Source organism: Paroedura picta, chromosome 14 (assembly GCF_049243985.1).
Source record: "Paroedura picta isolate Pp20150507F chromosome 14, Ppicta_v3.0, whole genome shotgun sequence".
Lineage (NCBI taxonomy): Eukaryota > Metazoa > Chordata > Lepidosauria > Squamata > Gekkonidae > Paroedura > Paroedura picta.
Window position 1 is genome coordinate 28,111,466 of NC_135382.1, and position 12,563 is coordinate 28,124,028.

At 41.8% G+C, this 12,563-nt stretch overlaps 1 protein-coding gene across 3 annotated transcripts in view; it reads right to left on the minus strand.

The window, feature by feature from the left end:
• The window catches only part of CDH8 (cadherin 8), a 282,681-nt gene that overhangs the window by 37,950 nt on the left and 232,168 nt on the right, over positions 1-12,563 (minus strand). The window contains exons 11-12 of one of the 3 annotated variants that reach the window (XM_077309851.1): positions 8,513-8,764; positions 3,256-5,417 (exon numbers count right to left, since the gene is read on the minus strand). In XM_077309851.1, the coding sequence (XP_077165966.1) occupies positions 4,924-5,417; positions 8,513-8,764 (746 nt within the window). In that variant the 3' untranslated portion in view covers positions 3,256-4,923. Of the gene's footprint in view, positions 1-3,255; positions 5,418-8,512; positions 8,765-12,563 lie in introns of those variants that run through there. The other 2 variants (XM_077309854.1, XM_077309853.1) reach the window with 2 other exon arrangements.

Genomic DNA, 12,563 nt, shown 5'->3' on the forward strand with positions numbered 1-12,563 from the left:
CTACAGGTCTCTCCTATGAATAATAAGAAGAGTTTGTTCTTCTATGCCACTTCTCTCTACCAGAAGGAGTCTCAAAGCGGCTTGCATAGATACAATGCATTCATACTCCCACACACATGATGCCAAACAAGCTGACCATTTGTGAAAGGGAAAGTACTCTTTAGATTAGGCTTCTTCCTCTTCTTTTTTTTGACTGCATCCTGAATGAGAACTGCCTCTACTTGAATAGATGCAAGTGTTCCTATTTTGCAATATGCTTCTTGGGAGATTAATTTACTGCACTCGGCATCATACAATGTCATTTTGATCGCTGAGCTGGTAGAGCAGAGGACTATAGAAAGCTAAGACATTCTTTGGAAATCCTTAGGTTGCTGGTATGATTCCAACTTGAAGGGATTGTTCTTTTATAGCTCCCTCTTGGCTTCTCGTTTGCATCGCAATAGCATTATGTTTTGTAAACACATTCAGCAGTTACACAGGAGAAAACGTCTATAAGACAGCCATTGAAATCCAACCTGGATAGCCAAGGCACGTTGGTTTTCATCAGATCTCAGAAGCTAAATAGGGTTACCCCTGCCAAGTAATTGGATGGGAGACCTCCAAGGAACTCTATGGTCGTGATGCAGAGGCAGGCAATGGACATCCTAGGGTCCATGCCATCCAATAAAGAAATTATATTGTGCTTCTATAACTGGGCAAATTCTGTTAAGTTAAGAAAATGTCCCAATACTATCCTCATTTTATTTAAACCATTTGCTCTTTCCTTGGAATTAATCCGATGTTTTATGTTATACAAAACCCAGCAACCATTTGGAATATACAGAAAGCCCTTAAGGAATTTTATGAGTCTTGTTGAAACTCTTTTGGCGTCTCCATATGTTTTGCCTAAGGAAGAACCATCACATTAATTTCAGTGACAACACTAGCTGGAACTTTTCCCCCTGCATTTATTGCACGTCTGATAGGAACTTATGAGTAGAATAATTCATCCTTATTCTGATTTAATTTGGATTTTTTAAACCCTCCCACTTTATGCTTTCAAGTTCTAGAGGAGACAGCATATAAATATTCTTAAACCCCCCTTAAATGTATATAACAACAACACTAGCTCAAATCTTCCCCCCCCCCATACTCAGATTATTTTCAGATTTCAGCCAGTCTGTCATTAAACGCTGCTTGCTAGGAGGAAACATAAAGAACGGTACTTTCTATGATAAACAGACTTCTCTATTGTACTACTCCCCCCCACACACACACACAAACACACCACACTTTCCAACGTCTTGCTCATTCACATTTGTGTGTAAAGGCTGTATAAATGCCCAATTTAAAGCAATGCCTGCAGATAGAGCTTATCAGTATCTTTTTGACTGAGTGAGATTTCTGCCATGCACTCCTACCGAGCAGGCAATGGAATTGTGTATGAGTGTGTGTGTGTGCGGGGGGGATATCTTATTACCGGGTGTGCTGTTGGGGTCTCTGATGGCACTTTCAATCAAAAAGGCAATCAGGAGGTCAGGTGTTTGTGAGTTTCTTGACAAAGGAACCTGTTAGGCACAACAAGGGTGGAATAGAAGATGCATTGGAGCTATTGGACTGAAATTCCTTGGTGGTGATGAACAAAAATCTCACCGTTTTGTCCTAGAACAGTGCCACAAATTAGACAGTTCTACATTTGGGGGATATTCTCATCTCTGGAGGGAAGACAGCTCTAAAGAGGAAAGAAGCTTAGGTTAGCTAATAATGCTGTTCCCCAACTGCATGCTTTCTTAACCAGGGTTTCTTGACAGCCCTAGAAGGATTTCCTGAAGGAGTATAACTCCTTTTCTTTATAACTCCTTATATATTTTTTAAAAATATATAACAAATTCATTAATTTGTTATATATTTTTTAAAAATTGTTAAACATTTATAGGGTGACCATATATGGTCATGTAAACCCCCCTCCCAAAATGGCCAGTGATGGGCCTGGAGGGGGTGAGATGGGGGGGGGGGCGTATTCTATATGATTGTGTAACTTCTGGGTTTTCTCAAAATGTGATGAATGTTTCATGGATTTCTCAATGGTAAATCCATGAGAAAAGTTGAGAAAGGCTGCACTATTGTAATAATTTGTAACTCAGTTATGCTGCATGTTCAAGACCATCTAGTTGTGAATTATTAGGATGGGGGCAATCACCTTATCCACTGGCAAGAGGCAAACAGAGGTGGCTTGCCATTCCCTGATGGTAGATAACAAACTCTGGCCTTCCTTAGTGGTCTTCTTTCCATGTACTGATAAGGGTCAGCCCCACTTAGCTTCTGGGATCTGATAAGATTGGTCTAGTCTGGGCCATCCAGCTCAGAGCTCAGTTATTCCAGTCTAAACTCATTGAAATTAAGAGGCATCGTGACTCTGCATAGAGTTGCATTGTCTACTTGGTAGGGGAAAAGGCTTGGGCAATTGACTATTAACTCTTAATGATACCTGCCTTGTACATGCCCATTTATTTTATGCTGAAACAAGTCACTGCTTCATCTCATTAAGTGCCTTTTACCTTGACCGGCAGTGGCTGTCTACAATCTGCAACTGGAGATGTCGGGGACTGACCCACAATCCTCCTCTGTTTCTGGGCTCACAATGTCTTGCATAGAATACAATGTCTGCATAGGGTATGAGAAGAATCCTATGTGCATTTTCCATTTTGCAGGAAACTGTCAGAGCCGGTCTAAGAAGGTCCACCCAGAATTCTCCTTGGGTCTATTCAACTGGGTTTCCTGCCAGGAAAGTGTTCTTAGGATTGCACAGTATATTTTGGAAGACCGAACATTTGATGCTTTGCAACTTGGGCTAGTCACAGACCTGTTAGAAGCCATTCTCACTAAGCAATTGTGTCAGAGTTCTCTCAGCCCCACCTACCTCACACGGTGTCTGTTGTGGGGAGAGAAAGTCATTTTGAGACTTCTTCGGGCGGTGAAAAATGGGATATAACTCTTCTTCTACCAAGTTCTCCACAATCAGTTCACAGTGAATGAATGTAGTCCCTTCTGTGATACACTAAGACCGAGGTCCAATGCCACTGGGTTATATCCTTTCCATTTCTGCTTTGCCTCGCCATTTGCTAGTGCAATTCCTATCCAATGCATTGCTTGTCTAGGCACATCCCACAATTCACTGCAAAAACCATTCCGGAGATCAAACCCCTATTCTGTGCAGTCAGATTCAGGATCTGTCGGATGCGGTGAGAACGGAAAGAAGCCGTGATCACAAAGAAGGTATTTATAAAAATATATTTCCACAAAATAGGAAACAATACAGGATTTTTTTTTTGTTTCCCCCCCGTTTTTCCTGAATACAATACATGGAGTAAATAAACAAAACAAGAGCATCAAAACCAAAACAATGTGGCAGGGAATAAAAATGATTTTCATGTAATACTCAGGGTTTCTTTTTTATTATTATTATACAATTGCTACTCCTAAATGGCGAGTTACAAACAGAAGGTGCCGACAGCTTTTAAGTGCTGCTTTTTCTGTGAGGGAGGTCCCTGTGCATAACCATGACGATTATCAAAAAGAAAGGCTAAAAACAGAAGCAAGAAAATTATGTACACGCCTGTTTCCCCCACCCCCCTTTTAATACAGTGAACTAGAAGCAGGTTTGATTTTGAGGGCGAAATGGACGGTGTTTTCAAAATTTAGAGATTTCTTTTTAAATATTCACATGACCCCAGTTGTTTCTAGGCGATTGTGCTTGTATCGAAACACCAGATACTAGATCGATGAACAGAGTATAAAACGGTCCAGAATGGTTGCTGTTTTCCTCTGGGAACTCTTTCACCCTGCTAACATTCCGATATAACCACTACGCTAATGGACAGCTTGTAGCTCAAGTCTTGTTTCCAAACTGTACAGTTTATTAAACATTCATTATATATAGAAAACAAATGAATGGATATCATTTAGACTTCTTCCCCCCCCACCCCTAAGCTCTTCTCTATAACCAATCTTAATAAATAAAAGCAGTTAATGGACATCAATAAAATATTTATTTCAAGGATTAAACAAATAAATTTTGTTCTTTAGCAATAAAATCAGATTCTGTATAATATATGCAAGTCCATCCCTTCTCGGATTTTTTTTTTCCTCCCCCTTGACTGGAGATGAAATAGGTGATGGGAGAGATTCTTCTAGAAAACAATCCATTTTTGTTAAAAGGAGGGAACTTTCAATGCCCTTCCCCGCTCGTGAACTTTGACACAACCGTGGATTTGGAATCCCATCACTGGAATGGATTAAGAACATGTGAATATTTTAAGGCTTGACACAATATTTAAAGATGATATTCAGTCTGTAGTTTGGTGGCCAACCATTACTTTATGTACAATCTATGGTCACTGCACAGTTGAGGCCAAGAGGGACTTTACCAATGCTCTTAAAAAAAAAAAAAATCAGCATTGCACAGAAGACCAGATATTGCTTTAACATTTTTTAAAGAGGGATCTTCATTGGCAACATGGGAATGAACCATTAGCGCTTCAAAGTCCTTTCGAACGGATTCTTCTTCAGCAAAAAAATCACACAAGCCTGTTCAGTAGAAAAAAAAAAGTATCTTTCCCTTTTACTTCTCTGAAAACTATCAAAGATCCAAACCCCTTTCTTCAGAGTGGTCATGTGAATATAGAATATCCAAAGACTTCTAGACACTCTACGTACTTCACTTCACACTCCACAAGACTCGGACCTCCTAACATATACTTTTGAGTTATGCACTTTTTTTTTTTTTTTGGTTCAACATTACAATGTAGTTGATTTTATAGATGACCGATGCTAAACTTGCCCCTAAAACAAAAGCCACATTAGTCAAAACTAACAGCAGTGGCCCTAGAATATTACATGAGTGTTTAAGTCAAGAGTGAAAAAAAAAAAGTTTGTAATCCACTGTCAAGTTTCCTTGTCGCTTTCTCCGACTGAGTAAAGTTCTCCGAGTCTTTTAAAACGGGGGCCCCATTCACTGAGGTAGTCAAAATTCTGATCTGAGTCTGAGGTTGACGACTCTAAGGAGCTTAGGGATCCCGCGACTGAGCCTCTCCCCTCGTACCCATAAATCTGGATTGAGTCATACGGAGGAGCTGTAGGGTCATTATCGGCTTCATGAAGCCTGACGTTGATGAATTCGTCAACATCAACCCCGTTAGGGACAGGGGCCAGTCCCTGTCTGGGCATAAATTGAAGATCGGGTTTAATATCCTTGCGGGGCAAAAATCCATTTATTCCATCGGGGTTTTGCAAGGTTGCAATGTCAAAGGCTTCGGTGTCTTCTTCGCCACCTCCTTCATCGTCATACCGGATTATGTTTTCTCTCACGTCCTCATCGTCCTTGATAATCAGAGGCTCATTCTTGTGTCTCCTCAGGGTTACAAACAACACCACAATGACTGCAAATGAAACACCACAAACTGGTTAGGATTTGAAATTGATTTCGACTGGGGAAAAAGAAGTTCTAGGAAGGTGAAAGGATATGTATCCCTATCAAACTAGAGAAAACCTTAATTCCCCCCCCCCCCCCATCTCTGTTGTTTAGAACCCAAGAATTCTTGATTCAAAGTTGCTTCTCTGTCACGTGAATTGAATCCATGGTTCTTTATATGGGTTTCCTCACACTACACCATCCCTGTAAAGTTTCTGCATTTTATATTAGAAGTATATAGACTTCGTATAAAACCTGTACACAATGCAAACCAATCGTCAATAGCAACAGCAGGAAAGCACAGTTCTAAAATGGTGGACAGAAACACAAAAATATGTAGGTACATTTAGGGAATGGCTGCTCCTCAAGATAAAACTTTACGGAAAACCAAAAATGATACCAGAGTATACTTGTTAAACTTAAGAATGTTTTTTTTTTTTAATTGTCTTGCTGGATCCATCCAAAGTCTACCTCAGGGGTAGTCAAACTGCGGCCCTCCAGATGTCCATGGACTACAATTCCCAGGAGCCCCTGCCAGCAAAAGCTGGCAGGGGCTCCTGGGAATTGTAGTCTATGGACATCTGGAGGGCCGCAGTTTGACTACCCCTGGTCTATCTGGCTTCCTTCCTCAAGTAGAGGACCAATTCTCTAGTAAGAGGTGCCTTTTAGTCCATGGGACAGACCAGATATTGGTATCAGGTAAGGTAGAAAAACTGCTCTATGGTTTTTTATATACTGTATTTGCTGGCGTATAAGACTACTTCCCCCCCCTGAAAAACATGCCTCCAAGTGGGAGGGTCGTCTTATAGGCCGGGTGCACTTCAGTTGGGATAGACATAGCTGCCCATAGTACTGTATTTTGAGTGGAAATGTTGGGGGGTCGTCTTATACGCCCAGTCGTCTTATATGCCGGCAAATACGGGTATTATACTTTGATTTGATGTGATAACCCATCTTGATTGGTAGCTTAATTTTGTATGATGTCACCAGGTGGCTGAAACAAATGTTCCCTACCATTTTTATTTGAGCTATAACTGTTGAACCAAATTACTAATTCCAATTTTAAAGCCCTGTTGGAAAGCTAATAAATTGCCCTACCAATAACTAATGTTAATAATGCTTTGACCCATGATCATTTTGGTGATATAAGACATTAATAAAGGAATAAATCTATTTTTCACATTTTTATACAATTCACTACATATGTTTTACTTAATCCAAGCAGTCATCTGAATTATACTAGGCAAATGTAGCTTATTCTTTTGCATTTCCAGTGAGCTGTAATATGAAGTAATTCATTTTGAAACACCATAGTTGCAAAGACTCCATATTTTTTTTTTCTTTGACAGTGGTGGTGTTGGTTCTGGTTGCTAGACGGTTGTAGTTTTACACCCAATGGTGCAAGGAAGTCCATGGAACAGGCAAAAGCCATTCAGCAATTTAGGCACACTTTAACCCTTTAACCTAATAATTAGGTTCAGTCTTGAAGAAGAAGAAGAGTTGGTTGATATATGCTGTTTTTCTCTACTGGGAGTCTCAAAGTGGCTTACACTTGCCATCCCTCTCCCCACAAGGGACCCCCTGTGAGGGAGGTGAGGCTGAGAGAACCCTGGTATTACTGCTTGGTCAGAACAGCTTTATCAGGGCAATGATAAGGCCAAGGTTTCCCAGCTGACTGCATGTGGAAGAGTGGGGGAATCAAACCCAGCTCTCCAGATTAGAAGCTTAATTTCTAATACTTAACTACTACACCAAGCTGCATTTTTGAAGGCAAGACTCTTTTTTAGTTTACAATGGGATATTTTTAGTTTACAATAGAATCCAGTTTCATATTTTTCCAGTTTCATATTTTTTAGAATCCAGTTTCATATTTTTTTAGTTTACAAAAGAATCCAGTTTTGGTACGTATACTGTAGGCATATAGGCTGAAAGCATGCCAAGTATACTTCCCGTTTCTCAAGATTAGTACACATTTCTATAACATTCACTGCATGGCACATAGCTATTTTACAATAAGCCTGTAAAATAGCTGCCATTAGTATTGCTTCAATCTGGCACCTGTTGCCTTCTTTAAAAAAAAAAAAAAAACCTGTCTCTAACAAACCTGATTTCAAGCACATTTCTTTTGAACGAATCACCGGTCCATCAGATCACTTAACAACCCATTTGCTGAATAACAGGTCATCCTAGGCTAGCTCAGCTGTCGTTGACAATAACTCCCACGTTAGACTCAAAAGCATCACTCAAACAAGGAGAGGGGCACCCAAACTATAGATGTATTGAGAGAAATTCAGTGTATTGGCTGCCGCTTGTTGCGTGGACTCATGTGTTACAGTCTTTGTGTCAACCTGCACTCCACAGATAGGGATGTAATTACAGCAATGGACTTCTGATCCTGGTTAGGCAGCCACTTACATTGGAGGAAGGCTCCTCGGGCCAGAGAAAGGTGTCAAACTGTGCCCAATGCAAGTGGAGTGGTAGAGTGGGAGTAGGATAAGTCCCCCCCTACATCTTGCGTGGAAATTCTGTGTGCTGTAATGAACAGGGGCAGCCCTAGATGACTAGATGTCCCAGATGAGGAGCACTTTCAGTGCCCCTCCTCTATCTGTCTATAATATATTAAGTAGAGCAAGGGTAGTCAACCTGTGGTCCTCCAGATGTTCATGGACTACAATTCCCATGAGCCCCTGCCAGCAAACACACACAAAAAAAAGCAAGATGGAGTCCGGTTTGACCACTGTGAAGGCTAAATTGGGGAGAATGGGACCTGCATGGGCTAAAGCCATGTTGGATGGGGGCAATGGTAAGGAGAGGAACTGGGAACGATCCAGTGAAATGTGGGGTGGATCCCATCCTGTTTGTCAAATGGGCAATGACAGCATATATATTTCCCCATTTCTGATAGGGTGTGTGCCTTAAAAACCCAAAACCCTGTGTCTCCATTTTAAAATGTGTTTTCCCCAGAAACCTTCTTCCAGAAAGCTGTATCTGCACTGCTGAGTTACAGTCATTCACGTATCACAAATGCTTGGAATTCTATCTGATTGGTAAACGAATACATACCTAGCAGCAAAATGATGCAGGCTAGTATTGCTATTAAAGCTCCCATGCTGAGACCAATAGGGAGCACATAAGCTTCAGCATTGCAGGACTGGGCAATCCCCTCATTGCTGCAACCACAGACCTTAATGGTGAGGGTGCTGGTGCTGCTCATTGGAGGGTTCCCGCTGTCACTGATGATGATTGGGAGAAGGTACACTTCTTGCTTCTGCCGGCTGAATCCACCACGCTTGGTCACGATGTCAAGGGTGTTATCTGGAGGAGCAACAAACATATTTTGCATAAAGACTACGGAACCTAACTATTTTTTTTAATTATCTAGGTTTGGATCAAAGCTACTTACCTTGGATGTGTTGTCATGAATCATACCTTGACACAGGTCCTACTGGACTCTTGCAGCTTTCTGCTGCTACAGACAAGCTAACATGGCTACCCATCTAGATCTCTCGTCATGAACAGGAAATAAGTCTCATTGTTGCCATCTTTTAGTGGCAATTTAATGGAAATTAAAAGATCAGCTGTGGAGGGCAGCTTTCTCATTCAACACTCCTTGCAGAGCTCTGATTTGGGGGCGAGGAGAAAAACAAAAAACAATCACTTCTATTGATATTGGACACAGATCTGAGTAGCTAATAGCGCCTTCTCTTTTTCTCTGCCTCTTGTATAGTAAATCTTTTGAGTTTTCCTACAGCTCCTAGGCACAGTTGACATCATTAACCTGATCATCATTTAACCTGCACAGTACCTGAATTTACAGAGGCCTGGCTTGTGTTTGCCATGTAAAATATAGGCAGCACTGCAAACAGAGAAGCAAGGTAAATGTTGGCTTTATTTAATGGTCCCCACTGTGTGTTAGCAGTAAATCAGATAACTGAGGATCCAACAGATAATTACCAAATTTACTCTGACAAAATGCATGAGATCCCCTCCCCCATTGTGTTAGGCAACCCTGCCTAAGTGGAAGCCAGCATCCTCTACTATTAGCGATTGTGTGCAAACCAGACTTAAAAAATAATAATTCAAGGCAGCACTGGATTTATTTGCATACTTAACGATCCATCAGCAGTCCTTACTGTTTTATTCACAAGACTATTCTGAGTCAGGCACTCTTGGATGTCCATGAGTTTATGTCAACACAGATTAATTTGATCTATTTCTTCCTATAAGAAAAACAAATTAATAGCAACAATATTCTTCCAGACCCTGCAGCACAACGTGATTTCCCCAATTAAAAAGAAAAGAAAGCACTATAGGAAAGGCCAATCAAAATAGAATTAGTATATATATTAGAGAAGATACGATGCTTCAGATTCTTTTCTCCTGTATTTCAAGAGCTTTGGACATCTGCTTTGGACTTTTATAGCTCTCCTCCACTTTGGCCCATACAATTTGCTAGTCAACAGCCCTTTTTACTTATCTATCCCAGTGGTTCTCAATCCAGTGGTTCTCAACCTTCCTAATGGCACGACCCTTTAATACAGTTCCTCATGTTGTGGTGACCCCCAACCATAAAATTATGCAAGTGTTCTTTCACAGAAATTAAACTGAAACTGACCAATGGAGTGAAGATCCATTGTTCATTATTGCATATAAATTGTTTCCCCCCCCCGGGGTTTCTCAGTTCAGCTCTGCCTCTTGTCCCACCATGCCGATCTTGCTCTTCTCCGCTGCTCCAGACAGCCGAACGCTCTATCGCAATCTACCCCGCAAGGCACCCCCCCTGGCCAAGCTGCTTGTCCTGCCACGACCCCCTGTGAAAGGGTCATTCAACCCCAATGGGGTCCTGACCCCCAGGTTGAGAACCACCAGTCTACACTAAGTCACCTAGGACTCAAAGAAAGAGCCAGCGTTTCCAAACCTTTGGTTTCTAATTTGCCATGGATGTCCAAGAGAGTGGTTTTTGTCCAAGCCAGCTCTGAAGCAGCTGTTCCATTTTGCTGGAGATCTCCCTCTATTAAGGGGTCTTCAAATAGTCCTACTCCAGCATATGAATAATGGTGAGAGCGGATGGTAGTGTTACAGAAAATCCAGTGAAGCTAAGCAACTGTATTGTAGTTCCCTACACAAATTTGTGCTTTGAGTTTAGTGACAAAAGTCCCTACAGGCTGTTTTTCTCTTTTGGCCCGAGTCCAGAGATTACTTGAGACTTGAAAAGAATGAAACAGGGAGGTAAGGGATTCATAAGCCCCCTTCTGTAGTTTGTTGTGACAGTGTAGTAATACAGTCCTATTGCCCTGTGCAAGGAGGATGGCTTTAAAGTGAGGCCATTTAAATCACAAAGGACAATTTTTCAGAAGCTTGATTGAAATCATTCATTTAAAACAAGATTCCCCTTACAGAACTTCTGTTTTTCCAGCACAGCTTTGCATACTGATTGGTTGCTGAAACAATGGTTCTGCAACTAAATACAGCCTTCATACTATACCTTTTGTTTTGCAAATTTGTATGCTGCCTTTCCATTTTTATTAAGGCCAATTTGATGGAGAGTGAGCAAAGAAAGAATACAAGAATGGTTTTGAAAAAAAGAACACAAAGCATCCATCAAAACACACAACCTATTCAGTCCCCAGGCATGGTAGTCAGATTCCCGCAAAAGCCTTCTGGTCTGAGGGTTGCATGCCTTCAGGTTTTGTTGTAACACCTAATGCACCTCCTGGGAGATGAAGACACATATTGTGACATAATCAAAAACCTGGGATTACCCTTGGATTTATTCTACAAAATCCAATCTGTTTGAAAAATTGGGGGTGGGAGATAATGGATGGATTTGTAGTTCCACAAAGCCAGGTGAGCTGGCTGGGTGGAGTGGCCGCCTTATTTATGGTGCTCTCTCCCCTAGGTTCAGTCCCCAAGGTACCCAATTTCATCCCTTTGCTGCTGCCTGGCCCCTTAGCCTCCTGCACAGCCAGCCTTTTTTGGCCTTGAGAAAGCAAAAGGAAATACAATGGGCAAGATATACAAAATGAAAACCCAATGTATAGGCATTTCTGGCCACGGCTGCTATTGCCTTAGCTGCTCCTCCCTAGCCCCCGCCTCGAGATCACAAATGAGGCCCCCTGCTTGCCTTGGTCTCTCTCTGCATATGAGCAAAGATAGGTAAAGGTAAAGGTATCCCCTGTGTAAGCACCGGGTCATGTCTGACCCTTGGGGTGACGCCCTCTAGCGTTTTCATGGCAGACTCAATACGGGGTGCTTTGCCATTGCCTTCCCCAGTCATTACCGTTTACCCCCCAGCAAGCAAGCTGGGTACTCATTTTACCGACCTCGGAAGGATGGAAGGCTGAGTCAACCTTGAGCCGGCTGCTGGGATTGAACTCCCAGCCTCATGGGCAGAGCTTTCAGACTGCATGACTGCTGCCTTACCACTCTGTGCCACAAGAGGCTCTTCCCTCTTAAGCAAAGATACTGATTTGCAAATGAAAGATGTGCCTAAAGACAGTCATGGATGTATGGCTTATGTCCTAAACGGGCCAGCATTTTTCACAACTAAGGCCTGGAGATTTCTGGGCAGACCAGCAGTTTTAATTGCTCCCAGATTGCCAGCCAGAGTGGTGCAATCCTTCCTGTGCTGGAAGATGGTTCAAATTTGGCTTTAAATCACATTGCTTTATTGTTGGGCCATCTTCCCACCAACACCTTCTCTCCTAACTTCCCCCAATCCATATGCTGGCACTTGACTATCTACAGCTGCGGACACCATTCCTGACTTCCTGCAACTAGAGTCTTGCAGACAAATTATCCTTACTGATGAATAATCAAATCCTGTTGATGTGATTTATTTGTCCTTTCCCAATGGACACTTAAAAAAAACACCACATAGCTCTTATATGCTGAGAAAACAGCAGGTGTCTTCAGCAGAAGCAGACTCCAAGGCCACTGCATGAATTAGCTTGGAAGCAGGTGCTCAAGAGGGTGCCGGCTATGTTGCTCTCCACTTATCTCCCTAATTAACCCGCTGATCTCTCATTATAGTGTTCTTCATGCTATTTATTTACTCATCCCTTGGTTCACAAAACAAAGCAAGTCCATGTAAGAATGCACCACCTATTAAGTA